Genomic DNA, 15,421 nt, shown 5'->3' on the forward strand with positions numbered 1-15,421 from the left:
TTGCTATGTATTAACACTTATTCCTCACAACCACTTTAAGAGGTAGGTATTATTAATACCTCATTTGAAAAAGCTGAGACTCAAATTAATATGCCAAAAATACACATAGCTAATTAATGGCAATACCAGGTTTTAAATACAAGCCTTCTTGAGACAGTATCCATGCTCTTAAACTCTGTATGATACATATGTAGAAGTATGGAAAGCTAATACACCAAACTGCTAACATTCTCTTAGGAGTTTTCACTTTATACACTTCTGTTTTACATTTATACAAAGATCATGAACTGCTTTTTATAATGAAAAACAAAAGGAGATATTTACATTTAAGAAAATACTCAGTGGAACAGAATGGTCTCTATCCCTACAATCATTTTATTTCCTTGTATTTCTGCACTTAAGATTCTTCACTAAGGTATAGCTAATCTAGCTGTTATAACACACATGCCTTCTGGTTGTCACAAACACATCCACTCCCTGGAGAGAATGTCCCCTCCACCCTAAAACACACCTTTTGCTTTTAATTTTTATTCATTTTTTAATTTATCAAAATCCAGTTCTTGGCCCTGGCTGGTTGGCTCAGTGGTAGAGCATCAGCCTGGCGTGCAGGAGTCCCAAGTTCGATTCCTGGCTAAGGCACACAGGAGAAGCACCCATCTGCTTCTCCACCCCTCCCCCTCTCCTTCCTCTCTGTTTCTCTCTTCCCCTCCCATAGCCGAGGCTCCACTGGAGCAAAGTTGGCCCAGGTGCTGAGGATGGCTCTATGGCCTCTGCCTCAGGCGCTAGAATGGCTCTGGTCGCAACAGAGTGACGCCCCAGATGGGCAGAGCATCGCCCCCTGGTGGGCATGCCGGTGGATCCTGGTCAGGCGCATGCGGGAGTCTGTCTGACTGCCTCCCCATTTCCAGCTTCAGAAAAAAAAAACAAAAACCCAGTTCTTAACTCACCTACTTTAGAAGGCCTCCGAGCACCAGTCTTTACCTATACCACTTTTCACTCATTTATATAGTATGCTGCTTTGAAAAACTGCGCTTTAGTGGCTTTGTGTGCTCCACAGAGCCATCAGCAACATTCTTTGAAGATGTTACTTTTTCCCAGAGGCAAGGGACACTCCCACTAGCATAGAGCATATTTAACACCTATATCTAGATGTATAAAGACATTCCTACCAGAAACAAGTGCTTCTTGGAGACAGGATTAATTCCAAATTGGAAACAGGGAAATTACAGAGTAAATCTGATTTGTCTTGTGCCAGAAGCAATGAGACTAATGGAGGAGGGTCAAAAGGATACAGAGGCACTTTAAAGATGGTACCACTGAGGCCTGACCTGTGGTGGTGCAGTGGATAAGGTGTTGACCTGGAAATGCTGAGGTTGCCGGTTCGAGACCCTGGGCTTGCCTGGTCAAGGCACATATGGGAGTTGATACTTCCTGCTCCTCCCCCCTTCTCTCTCTCTCTCCTCTCTCTCTCTATCTCTCTCTCTCCTTTCTAAAATGAATAAATAAAATAAAAAATAAATAAATAAATAATAATAAAAAAAAAAGATGGTACCACTGACCAGTATCAAAAAGAACAGGACTGTAATTGATTTTAATACTTAATTAAGAAAAAATGTTCAAAAGCCCTCCATACCGATCTGATCCGAATCCTGCCACAGACTCCGTCAAATGTAAAGCCAGTAGCCACGGCCACCATCACAGCCGCCTGGCCCATGCAGGTTCGCATTTGATTTGGACAAACGGTAATGAAACAACAGAGCCAAGAACTGGTGGGCTATTAGCGTTAATCCTAGCTTGCACCTGGAGGGCAAGAAATATACACAATGGGAAAACACTTCCCTTTCCATTCAGGGCTCCCAAAGCCACTGATTTATCCAAGTTTCCTAGAATCAAAGGCTTCTAGCTCACCAGCCTTATTCACCTCTGTTCCCCATCTCCTTCTCTCTGCAGAAACTGGCTTCTCCTTCAGCACTCCACCATCTTGGCTGCCTCTCCTCAGCAATGCTGATGGCAGGATCTGAGAGAGAGAGCCCCCGGTCTGCCTTATTTTATAAAGTAGAAATTAAAGCCTTTAAGCCAGTGGTTCTCTTTTTTTTTCTTTTGTATTTTTCTGAAGTTGGAAAACGGGGAGGCAGTCAGACAGACTCCCGCATGCGCCCGACCGGGATCCACCCAGCACGCCCACCAGGGGGCGATGTTCTGCCCATCTGGGGAGTTGCTCTGTTGCAACCAGAGCCATTCTAGCGCCTGAGGCAGAGGCCACAGAGCCATCCTCAGTGCCCGGGCCAACTTTGCTTCAATGGAGCCTTGGCTATGGGAGGGGAAGAGAGAAACAGAGAGGAAAGAGAGGGGGAGGAGTGGAGAAGCAGATGGGTGCTTCTCCTGTGTGCCCTGGCCAGGAATCGAACCCAGGACTCCTGCACGCCAGGAAGCCAGTGGTTCTCAAAGGGTGCGCCCTACAAGATATCCAGATGTGCCCTATGGTATTCCAGAGAAATATGTGCCTGTTGGGGACCAAAAAATCAACAGGATTTTTGGAGTTAAGATTTTGGAGGGACAGAGGTGTGGGGAATTGGCTATAAGCTGACAGTCTGCCCAACCCCCCCCCCACCTCACTTGCCTCATTAGGTCACAAAAGGCTGTTAAGCTGTGGTGCTGTGGATTGTACTCTCCATGTTCCCTGGAAAGACTGGAGGCAAGTTTCTTCTATCCTTTGTTTGGTGTAAAGTTAAGATGATATTGAATACGTATGGTGGGGGTTTTATGCATTCAACACAATTAGAGTAAAAAGAGAGGAATTATTCAAGGTATTGTTGGGCAGATAAAATATATTATGCTCACTTTGTTAAAGAGGGTGCTGCCCATATGAAAGCCCTTCCCCCAGGTAATATTAATGTGTGTTGGGGGCGGGCTGTGGGCAGGCAGGATCCTTGTAGCCTGGGGCTTGGTTTTAGGACTAAGCCTTTCCCACCCTTTTTGATGTGGGGTGGTGCAATCCCATCATGCCTCAGATAAGTGACTTTGTATTAGAGACTTCCCTATTTTGTATATCGGATTAAAGGTTTTTATTTCTACACTATAAAATGGGGGCAGACTAGGAGCTTGCTCTCTCGGTTCCTGAGATTAACATTAGAGAATACAGCAGAGAAAGCCCACGTGGAGGAGGCCAGGAGAAGCAGCCAAGATGGAGGAGGATTGAAGGAAAAGAGAGTTTGTGCAGCTTGGGCAGGGAGAAGGAAAGAGATGGGGAACAGAGGTGAGTAAGTCTGGTGAGCTAGAAACCTTTGATTCTAGGAAAGTCAGATAAGTCAGTAGCTTTGTGAGCACTGAATGAGTGGGTTTTGGAGTCCAGTGTGTGTTTTTACTTGCCCGCCAGGTACAAGCTAGGATTAAATGTAATGGCCCACAGTTCTTGGCTCCGTTGTTTCATTACCATCTGTCCGAATCCAATGCGAACCTGCATGGGCCAAGGCGGCTCTGATAGTGGCCATGGATACTGGCTTTACATGTATTGATGAGGAAATGAGAGTTTGCCTTTCAAATATATGCCCAAACATTGAAGAAATTGTTAGGACACATCAGGCCCGTGTTTCTCATACACACATTTGACAGGGACCTGCCGAATTTACTAAATCTTACTGAGAATGTACCTATATCTATAAAAAGATAAATTTTCTGTCATTTTTTATTTTTTAGCCCCTCTTTTTTACAAATTCTAAAAAGCATAACTCAAAAAATGTAACATACAAATGTTTTTTAATGTCAGAAGAAATTTACTTTTGTGGTATTTATTTTAATTACCATAAAAGCACACTTGGACTTTATTTTTTTTTCTTTAATATTTGACTTATTATAACATATTTCTCAGAAATTTGTATATAGTACACCTACAATTATTTGTAGGATTTTTTTTTTTGTATTTTTCTGAAGTTGGAAATGGGGAGGCAGTCAGACAGACTCCCGCATGTGCCCGACAGGGATCCACCCGGCATGCCCACCAGGGGGCGATGCTCTGCCCATCTAGGCGTTGCTCTGCCGCAATCAGAGCCATTCTAGCGCCTGAGGCAGAGGCCACAGAGCCATCTTCAGTGCCCGGGCCAACTTTGCTCCAATGGAGCCATGGCTGCGGGCGGGGAAGAGACAGACAGAGAGGAAGGAGAGGGGGAGGGGTGGAGAAGCAGATGGGTGCTTCTCCTGTGTGCCTTGGCTGGGAATCAAACCCAGGACTCCTGCACGCCAGGCCGACGCTCTACCACTGAGCCAACCGGCCAGGGCTATTTGTAGGATTTAAAATTTTCATTTTATTTATTCATTTTTAGAGAGGAGAGAGAGAGAGGGAGAGAGAGACAGAGAGAGAGAAGGGGGGAGGAGCTGGAAGCATCAACTCCCATATGTGCCTTGACCAGGCAAGCCCAGGGTTTCGAACCGGCGACCTCAGCATTTCCAGGTCGACGCTTTATCCACTGCGCCACTACAGGTTAGGCTATTTGTAGGATTTTAAATGCACTCTGACTTCAAAAAGTTTGGGAACCACTGCTTTAAGCCAATATACAAATAAAGTCTCTGATACAAAACCACTTATCTGAGGCATAAATGGGATTCCTCATAACAGTGTACCACCTCACATCAAGGGTGTGGGGAAAAGCTTAGTTTTGAAAAGATCTTAGTATTAAAAGGGTGAGAGGCCCTGGCCGGTTGGCTCAGTGGTAGAGCGTCGGCCTGGTGTGCAGAAGTCCTGGGTTCGATTCCCGGCCAGGGCACACAGGAGAAGCGCCCATCTGCTTCTCGGCCCCTCCCCCTCTCCTTCCTCTCTGTCTCTCTCTTCCCCTCCCGCAGCAAGGCTCCATTGGAGCAGGATGGCCCGGGCGCTGGGGATGGCTCCTTGCCTCTGCCCCAGGCACTGGAGTGGCTCTGGTGGCAACAGAGCGACGGCCCGGAGGGGCAGAGCATCGCCCCCTGGTGGGCATGCCGGGTGGATCCCGGTCGGGTGCATGCAGGAGTCTGTCTGACTGTCTCTCCCCGTTTCCAGCTTCAGAAAAATACAAAAATAAATAAATAAATAAATAAAAATAAAAAATAAAAGGGTGAGAAAGGCTTAGTCTTAAAACTAAGCCTTAGGCTATAAGAACCTTGCCAGCTTACAGCCTGTCTCCCACACCCAATGCAAACTATAAGAGCAAACATACATATCATATTTACAAACTTATTTGACTAACAGGTCCCTAAATTGAAAAATGAGAAAACAACAGCCTGACCAGTGGTGGCTTGGCTCAATGGATAGGGCCTCAACCCGGAAAGCTTGAGGTACCCAGTTTCAAACCTCAAGGTCCTCAGCTTTAGCCGGCTTGCCAGTTTGAGCATGGAATCATTGACATTATCCAAAGCTTTCTTGATTAAGCCCAAAGGTTACCAGCTTGAAGCTCAAGGTCGCTGGCTTGAGCAAGGGGCCATGGGCTCAGCACCCTGTCAAGGCACATATGAGAAGCAATCAACGAACAACTAAAGTGAAGCAACTACTAGTTGATGTTTCTCATTCTCTTCTCTCATTCTAAAATCAACTTTAAAAAAAAAAATGAGACTACAACAATAAACATTTGTGACCACTGGAAGTGACCAATATATTACCATTACATGTCTTTTCAGTAGAAATACTATTATACTGCCATTTTTAGATGAAACATAGTTTATTCAACCATTGATGAGGAAAAACTCTTCCTTACAGGTAAAAATAATCAGCTATTAAATAACAATGGGCCTGACTAGGCGGTGGCGCAGTGGATGGAGTGTTGGACTGGGATGAGGAAGACCCAGGTTCGACACCCCGAAGTCGCCAGCTTGAGCGTGGGCGCATCTGGTTTGAGCAAAATCTCACCAGTTTGGACCCAAGGTCGCTGGCTCAAGCAAGGGGTTACTCGGTCTGTTGAAGGCCCGCAGTCAAGGCACATATGAGAAAGCAATCAAGGAACAACTGAGATGTCACAAAAAACTGATGATTGATGCTTCTCATCTCTCTCCGTTCCTGTATGTCTGTCCCTATCTATCCCTCTTTCTGACTCTGTCTCTGTAAATAAAAAAATAATAACAACAATGGGAGTTGGGGAAGGGCAGGAATCACCTTTTGTAACCCAAACTGAAATAATTATCAGGCAAGGATCATCATGAATGCTAAAACCACTAGGAGGAACATTGTTGGGGAAATGTGAGTTCTCATAATGCCAAAGTATCATCCCACAGATTACATGTTAATTGCAAAGTGAAAAATATATATTTACAATGGTTCGAGACCCCCAGGTCGCCAGCTTGAGCATAGGCTCATCTGGTTTGAGCAAAGCTCTCCAGCTTGGACCCAAGGTCGCTGGCTTGAACAAGGGGTTACTCGGTCTGCTGAAGTCCCGCGGTCAAGGAACATATGAGAAAGCAATCAATGAACAACTAAGGTGTCACAACAAAAAAACTGATGATTGATGCTTCTCATCTCTCCGTTCCTGTCTGTCTGTCCCTGTCTATCCCTATCTCTCTCTCTCTGTCTCTGTAAGAAAAAAAAAACAATAAATAAAATAATTTTTTAAAAGAGACTAAGATATGATAATCACATGCTATTTGTGAGCTTTGATAAGATCTTGATTCAAAAAATAACAAAAACCAAAATACAACTATTAAAGATGCTTGGTGGATAAGTGAGAAAGTTGAATAGGACTAATTTAAGATTAATTTTCTCATTTTTTTAAAGATTTGTTAAAAATTCATTTTAGAGAAGGGGGAGGAGAGAGAGAGAGAGAGAAGGTAAGAAGGAGCAAGAAGCATCAACTCCTATATGTGCCTTGACCAGGCAAGCCCAGGGTTTCACACCAGCAAATTCAGCATTCCAGGTCAACGCTTTATCCACTGTGCCACCACAGGCAAGGCAAGATTAATTTTCTTAAATTTAATCATGATATTGTAGTTAGGAAGGACTTTTCATTAGAAAGTACACGCTGAATATTTCATAGGTGTGGTTATCATGTTATCTATGACTTACTCTCCAATGTTTCAATAAAGATATAAATGCAATATACACAAGTACCCATAAATAAAGCAAACAGAGCAAATGGGTAATGGGTATACACAATATAGAGAAGTCTCTTCTGCCTCCACTTTATGATGATAAAAAAATTGCTAAAGTCATAATTTCACTTATCATTTATATGATACTTTACCCAATCTTTAGAGACATAAATGCCATTAAGAGACCCCAGCCCACAGGGTTTTGGGGAATGCTTTCCAAAGACATGGCACAGGTCTGGTGTATCAGGAAGAAGTCCCTACTGAACTTGGCAATAAAACAGTAAGTTACTGGAGACAAAAAGGGAACTTTTTAAAAAAATAATAATAACACTTTAACACAGGTCTAACTTCTTAGCAAATGTGTCAATACAATTTTCATTGCTGTTGGTACAATGTGAATAGTAGGCATCTGGGGTTTATTCACCTTGTGTGACTGAAACGTCATGCTGTTGATCAGTAACTCCCCAGTCCCCTCACTCAGGCCCTGGCAACATCGATTCCCCTCCATGATTCTGCAAATTTGACTATTTTAGATAGCTCATGTAAGTGGAGTCATTTAGCACTTGTTTTCCGTGACTGGTTTATTTCACTTAGCCTAATTTCCTCATTTCATCAATGTTGTGGCAACTGCAGTTTCCTTCTTTTATAAGACTGAATAGTACTCCATTGTATGTAACACATTTATTTATCCATTCATCCATCCATGGACAATCAGGTTGTTTCCACACTTAGCTACTGTAACAGTAAGGTGAGGAGAGAACTTATTTGCAATGTATAATTTGGGGAAAGTTTCCCAAGGTCCTTCTCCTGGGTTCAACTACAGCTGCCAAACACATGTACAATAAGGGAGGCCTCCTTTGCAGGGTATGCTGAATTGTTTTTCACTCAGAGCCAGACACCAGACTGATACCAATCAAAATAATTAAAATAAAGACTTATAATTGTTGAGCTGGGAGTACTACCTGCCCAAACATGAATAAGTAAATGCTTCATGTTAAAACTGTGAGGTCTGGAAAAATGCTAATAATTATATCTCTATTCCATTACATCAAAACTTCAATATGGAAAGAATACCAATGGCGGTTGTGTATAGCATTCCTGTTAATATACAGCTATTAAATAGGTTTGCTATTAATACCAAAGACAATTTCTCATTATTACAGGAGTTACCAGGTTACTGATTCTCCCTCGTAACATCTACATGTGTCTGTCATCGCCACCAAATTTACTAAGACCAAACTAAAAATTCTGCCAGTATGCCAAACCTGAAAGAGACTCACCCCTCCCAAAAAAAAGACTAAAAACTTCTATCTACAAACTACACTGCTCACAAAAATTAGGGAATATTTCAAAATAAATATGAAGCAATAAAATATTCCCTAAATTTTGTTAGCAGTATATATCAACCACATAAGATCATACCTACTTCCAATAGCTTCCTGCTTTTTTTAAGTTCCAGGGGAATATAAGTATTGTTCATTCCAAAACTTCAATATAAGAATTTATAAGTATGTCAATAAAAGGAGATCTATATTGACTCCCAGAAGGTCCTCAAACCAACAAAGATCCATTGACTACACTGTGAGAACTACTAGCAGCTTGAGATGGTTCAACTGAGTTCATGTACAAATCCTACCATTATTTTCTCCCTGAGCAAATCACAATGATTTAAATTTTATATGAAAATTTATTGAAGAGCAGTTAAAAAGCAGCTAAAACACTGAAAAGAAAATAAATTCAACCATAGGTGATTATATAAGGACAGTACATGTATAACATAGTATACTATTCAGCAATTACAAAGGATAATGTAAATGTAGCTATGACAGACATTCTCAATATACTGGGTAAGACAGGCCTGACCTGTGGTGGTGCAGTGGATAAAGAGTCGATCTGGAATGCTGAGGTCGTCGGTTCAAAACCCTGGGCTTGCCTGGTCTAGACACATACCAGAAGCAACTACCATGTGATGCTTCCTGCTCCTCTCCCAAACCTTTTCTCTCTCTCTCTTATTTCTCTCTAAAAATGAATAAAATCTTAAAAATAAAAAAAGACATAAGTGGCCAAATTCTCTAAGATTATATACATTATGGTCCCACTTTTGTAAAAATATACACGAGGATATGCACCTTAATGTATATAAAATATATAAATGTTGCCTGACCAGGCAGTGGCGCAGTGGATAGAGTGTTGGACTGGGGTGCAGAGGACCCAAGTTCGAGATCCCGAGGTCGCCAGCTTGAGCGTGGGCTCATCTGGTTTGAGCAAAGCTCACCAGCTTGGATCCAAGGTCACTGGCTCAAAGCAAGGGGTTACTTGGTCTGCTGTAGCCCCACGGTCAAGGCACATATGACAAAGCAATCAGTGAACAACTAAGGTGTCGCAACAAAAAACTGATGACTGATGCTTCTCATCTCTCCGTTCCTGTCTGTCTGTCCCTATCCCTCTCTCTGACTCTGTCACAATAAATAAATAAATAAATAAATAATAAAATCAGTCATACTCTGGGCCTTTAAAAAAAGTTTATATATATATATAAATGTTTGTAAAAATTTGCATCAAAACGTCACAGAAATTATATCGCTGGGTAAATTTTCACCTTTACTTTCTAACTTTTCTATAATAAAATATTAGTAAAGTTTTTTTTTTTTTGTATTTTTCTGAAGCTGGAAACGGGGAGAGACAGACAGACTCCCGCATGCGCCCGACCGGGATCCACCTGGCACGCCCACCAGGGGGCGATGCTCTGCCCCTCCGGGGCATCGCTCTGTTGCGACCAGAGCCACTCCAGCGCCTGGGGCAGAGGCCAAGGAGCCATCCCCAGTGCCCGGGCCATCTTTGCTCCAATAGAGCCTCGCTGTGGGAGGGGAAGAGAGAGACAGAGAGGAAGGAGAGGGGGAGGGGTGGAGAAGCAGATGGGCACCTCTCCTGTGTGCCCTGGCCGGGAATCGAAACCGGGACTTCTGCACGCCAGGCCAACGCTCTACCACTGAGCCAACCAGCCAGGGCAGTAAAGTTATTTTTAATAATCATAACCTCTCGGCCTGACCAGAGGTGGTGCAATGGACAGAGCATCGCCCGGGAGGCCAAGGGACCGATTTGAAACCCCAAGGTCACCAGCTAGAGCAAGGGCTTGTGGGCTCGAGCGGGGGGTCGCTGGCTCGAGTGGGGGTCGCTGGCTCGAGCACCCCAGTCAAGGCACATATAAGCAATCAATAAACTAAAGTGAAGCAACTACAAATTGATGCTTCTCATCTGTCTCCTCCCCCTTTCTCCCTTTCTCCCTTTCTCTCTCTCTCTCTCAAAAAAAGTCACAACCTCTCTATACCTTCATTCTACCTTGTGTTTACAAGAAACTACAACAGTTGTACCTAATCATTTACCTTATAAGCAATATCTAGGGGTGGTCAGCAACGTGAGAAATTTAAAGAAAACCCCATAACAAAAAAGCATAATATGGTTAATATCTCCATCAATGATGAAGATGAGTTCCAGAACCATTCCACATTGTCAGGAACTTTGATACTAAAAAACAAACTAACAAGAGTTTCAGAGAACGGGGTTACATTTCAAAAATGCTGAGTATTAGCCCTGGCCGGTTAGCTCAGTGGTTGAGCGTCAGCCTGGCGTGCGGGAGTCCCGGGTTCAATTCCCGGCCGGGGCACACAGGAGAAGCGCCCATCTGCTTCTCCACCCCTCCCCCTCTCCTTCCTCTCTGCCTCTCTTCCTCTCCCACAGCCAAGGCTCCACTGGAGCAAAGATGGCCGGGCGCTGAGGATGGTTCTGTGGCCTCTGCCTCAGGCGCTAGAGTGGCTCTGGTTGTAACAGAACAACGCCCCAGATGGGCGGAACATTGCCCCCTAGTGGGCATGCCGGGTGGATCCCGGTCGGGCGCATGCGGGAGTCTGTCTGACTGCCTCCCTGTTTCCAACTTCAGAAAAATACAAAAAAAAAAAAAAAAAGATGCTAAGTATAGAAGGCAATTCCTCCTACAGATGCCCACCCAGCCACTCACTTTCTTCCTGAACAACCAAATTAATCACCTTACCTTGCCACTGCTTCTTTGAAAGAGCCAACTGTAAGAATTTGTTCAAAATGTTTACAAACAAATAACTCCTTAAACACTTTTAAACCTTCCTTATAACTGATTCTAATAGTATTAGACATGAGGCTATATGTATTAAAAAACCATTTAGTGAACACTGCTAGGGACTTTGCAAGCTCTCTTATTCATCTTCCTCTCAACTCCATAAAAAGGGTGCACCACTAGCTCTCTCACAAAATTAGGACAGAAATTACCAATGGACATGGAAGGAAAAATTTAAGCCCAGGTCGGACTCCAAACCTAGTCTCCTACTTTTTTTATATACTATACTCCTTTTCATGTTCTTATGCCTTATAACTCAGGTCCTTCTCAGCTGATCCTTTAACTAAAGACGGAACAGCATCTGCCCTAAAGGCTTGAATGCTCTCTTGCTCTTCTTCACAGCCCCATCGACCTCTTTTCTTTCATTTAATGAACTAGTGCCTTCCCAACTGTGTGCAAGGCACCTAGAGAAATACAAAAATGACTAAAGCAAAGCCTCCACACTCAAAAAATTGTTATAAACTCCTACTAGGCCTGACCAGGTGGTGTTGTAATGGACAGAAAGCAGGACTGGGACACAGAAGACCTAGGTTTGAAACCCCAAGGTCACCCAGCTGAGCGCAGGCTCACCAGATTGAGTGCAGGTTTGCTGGCTTGAGTGTGGGATCTCAGACATGACCCCAAGGTTGCTGGCTTGAAGCCAAAAGGTCACTGGCTTGAAGCCCAAGGTTGCTGGCTTGAACAAGGGATCACTTGCTCTGCTGTAGCCCTCCCCCACCATCAAAGCACATATGAGAAAGCAATCAATGAAAAACTAAGGTGCCGCAATGAAGAACTGATGCTTCTCAACTCTCTCCCAATCTGTCTGTCCCTATCTGTCCCTCTCTGTCTCTGTCAAAAAAACAAACAAAAACTCCTACTAGAAATTTAATAGTAGTTTTCAAAACTACTATTAAAACTAGTAAACTACTATTAAATAATAAACATTTCCATAAAAAAATAAACATCAGGCCTGACCGGGCGGTGGCGCAGTGGATAAAGCGTTGGACTGTGGGATGCAGAGGACCCAGGTTCGAGACCCCAAGGTCGCCAGCTTGAGTGAGGGCTCATCTGGTTTGAGCAAAAGCTCACCAGCTTGAGCCCAAGGTTGCTGGCTCAAGCAAGGGGTTACTCAGTCTGCTGAAGGCCCGTGGTCAAGGCACATATGAGAGGGCAATCAATGAACAACTAAGGTGTCGCAACAAAAAACTGATGATTGATGATTCTCATCTCTCCGTTCCTGTCTGTCTGTCCCTGTCTATCTCTCTCTCTGACTCTGTCTCTGTAAAAAAAAAAAAAGAAAGAAAAAGAAAAAAATAAACATCAGGAACTCCTGAAAAGCTGAATTTTCAAGTTAAAATTGGTTTTTACTCATTTAAAGGACCAAATGTTTCTTAAAATTAAGCATCTTAGATAAAAATATTTCCACCTTCTTAAGCATAAATCAGTATAACAATAAAAAGAGCTAACACTGATTAAATTTACTGATGTGCTAGGTGTTTTATGTATACTTAGTACAGTTTTCACCAAAACTGAGGTAAGTACTACTAATGGCCCCATTTTAAAAAGGTGTAACAAAAGCAGAGGTTACTTGTGACATTTTGGGTGAAGGAAACAAAGCAAGAGAATGAAGCTGGACTCAAAAGAGGTGCCCTGATTATGGGGTAAGCATCCTGCAAGCAATGGTAACTCTATCTGCTATGGGTGGAGGATAAGCAGAGTGTGCTGCTATGCTAGCGGAAAATAACTTCTGTAAAAAAGCTTTTGTTTGTTTTCTTGTGGAGGGTGGGGGAAATACATTAAGACACCACTACAAATGACTTGGTCAATTATTTAAAAACTGACTCTAGGAGGCAGTAATAGGAATGAAGAGAGACAATATGAGAGCAACTCTGAATGTGTTCAACTAGTTACAGCAGAGTACCAGAAAAATTACCTGCAGAATCCAACATAACTCCAACCCTACAGTGCTGAATAAACCCCGCACGTTTTCATAAAATGCGGTGGAATTTTTCCACAAACCCCAATGAGCCAATGTTCTTTCTACTGAATAACACCACACCTAAGAGAATATACAACCTATGCCTAATGAATAAGGTTTCATAGTATCCTTTTAAATCTCAACAGATAAGTGTCTGTACATATTAATTCACTTAGCATTACAATTCCCACCTAATCTTAAACACAATGTAAACCACATTATTCTATTCAGAGGGTACACAATTTCCAAAAGAAAACTTTTTTTTGTGTGTAAGTCCAGATCCCACATAGGCCTCAATAAATTAGAATTTGAAAATTATTTTAAAGAAACGAAAGGACTCATACCAGGTTTAGTACGTTGAGTAGTTCCATTGCTATTTTTAGAATGAGCAACACTTCTCTATGTGCAACTTTTTCCAAATGATACTAACAAAGTCAAGAATAGTATCCTATCTAAAAAGGAGACCCATACAACATAGGAGGGCTCTTACAATGGCTTACCTACAAGTGGTTTGATTTAAGGATTTTATTTATGTTTACTCTGCACACATACTTACACATTTATCTTTATATTTACATATTTAAAATATGTATATTATTTATATTTATTGTTCTATTTTTGTTTTCATTCTAATCATTGATATTTTTATATGTGGTAGTGTTATAAAATAATAGTGGCCTTTAAAAGAAGTGCCTTAGGTTTTACACAGCATTTTACATTCACTGGATAATATGTGGCTCAGAACAACTTTGTGAAACATGTAAGTAAAATTTCATCTTCTCCTCTGTCTAGTGCCAGAATGGGAGCTCAGAAAAGTTAACTTGACTAGCTCAAGGTGGCACAATAATCAGCAAGGGCAGGATCCTGACCTGGCCTTCAGACTCCATGTTCATGCTCTTCTCCATCCACGACACTACCAATTTAATACCTGAATATTCATGTGTCTCAATAAACCTGGACTGTGAACTAAAAGCCACATCACTGCCGCTCTGCCAACATTCTGAGCGTCGAAATGCAGCCAGGACACTATCACTTTTCAGTAAACATAAACACAAGCACACGTTACAGTCAGGACCCCATTCTATGCTGGGTTTGCTCCACTGCACAAAACTTATTAAAATACACTACAGCATTAAACATAACCCTTAATGGAACTGTATTTTTCACTCAGTGGGAAATTTAGTAAATGCAAAAGGTGACCCATACCGTTAACTTATAGTTTTCAAAATTAGTGCCAAGGGAAAATAATGAATTGCTCAGACCCCTCTCCATATTCACCCTCAAAGTTGCTAAGTGTCAAAGCGCGGTAAACACAAGGTGGGGCTGGAGCCAGCATTTCTCCCTGCGACTCCCACCGTCCCCAGGCAACCCACTCCTCAAAGCCCAGCTGGTCTCTTCAGACCCCCAATCCCGCCGAGACCATAGTGACTACCGGCCCCGGAGCCCCCGAGACCCAAGACATGAGCTCTACTGGGAACTGCGGCAGCGATGACTCACGCGGCGAGGGCCGCCCCGTTCCCCGCGCTCCCCCACCTGTCCAGGGGAGCCCGCACCCCTGGGACCCCAGCCCCAAGAGAACAGGCGCGGCGGGAACTGACCCCTGCACGCGGCGCCGCACGGCGGCCGGCAACCGCGGGCAAGTCCGCTTCCGCTTACACCCCACATGGCCGCGACAGACCGCGCCCGCGCCCCCGCCCCCGCAGGCGCCCCCAGGCCCGCAGGGCCCAGGATCGCCGGCGCCGGGAAGGGTCGCGGGCGCAGCTATTGGGGGAAGGAGGAAGCGCAGCAGGCGCGACCGCCCGCCCGGGGAAGAGGAGGAGCGCGTCCTAACCGGCCGCGAGGGCTGGCGGAGAAGGGGAGGGGAGGGGGCCCGCCGCTGGCGGCGCCACGGGGGAGCGGGCATCTACCTGCGAGCAAAAGTACGAGCCCTGGATGCCCAGCTTGATGCAGGTGGGACACTGGAGCTTGGCCTCGCTGCTGCAGCCGTCCGTCTCGCACACCCGGGTCTCCACGGCCGCCATGCTGCCTGACTGCTGGAGGAGCGCCTCACCGAGGAAGAGGAGGAGGGGGCCGGAGGAACGGCTGGGCGGAGGGAGGGGCGGGCCGGGAGGAGAGAGGGGCGGGCCAGGGGCGGAGCGCGGCCCGCGGGCCTTGGCGCGGAAGGAAGACGAGCGCCAGACCGGCCCAGGCCACGCCCCGCGCGCGCATCTGGCGCCCCGCCTCCCGGCCGCGGCGTACACTTGGGGGACGCCAGGGACCCGGCCGGGAAG

General features: G+C 44.5%; 1 protein-coding gene across 1 annotated transcript in view; it reads right to left on the reverse strand.

The window, feature by feature from the left end:
• METAP1 (methionyl aminopeptidase 1) overlaps positions 1–15,219 on the reverse strand; it is an 89,313-nt gene extending 74,094 nt beyond the window's left edge. Inside the window, exon 1 of the mRNA XM_066280837.1 lies at positions 15,059–15,219. Within this exon, the coding sequence (XP_066136934.1) occupies positions 15,059–15,172 (114 nt within the window). The 5' untranslated portion in view covers positions 15,173–15,219. The remainder of the gene's footprint in view (positions 1–15,058) is intronic.
• Between the last annotated feature and the right edge of the window lie 202 nt (positions 15,220–15,421).

Source organism: Saccopteryx bilineata, chromosome 5 (assembly GCF_036850765.1).
Source record: "Saccopteryx bilineata isolate mSacBil1 chromosome 5, mSacBil1_pri_phased_curated, whole genome shotgun sequence".
NCBI lineage: Eukaryota > Metazoa > Chordata > Mammalia > Chiroptera > Emballonuridae > Saccopteryx > Saccopteryx bilineata.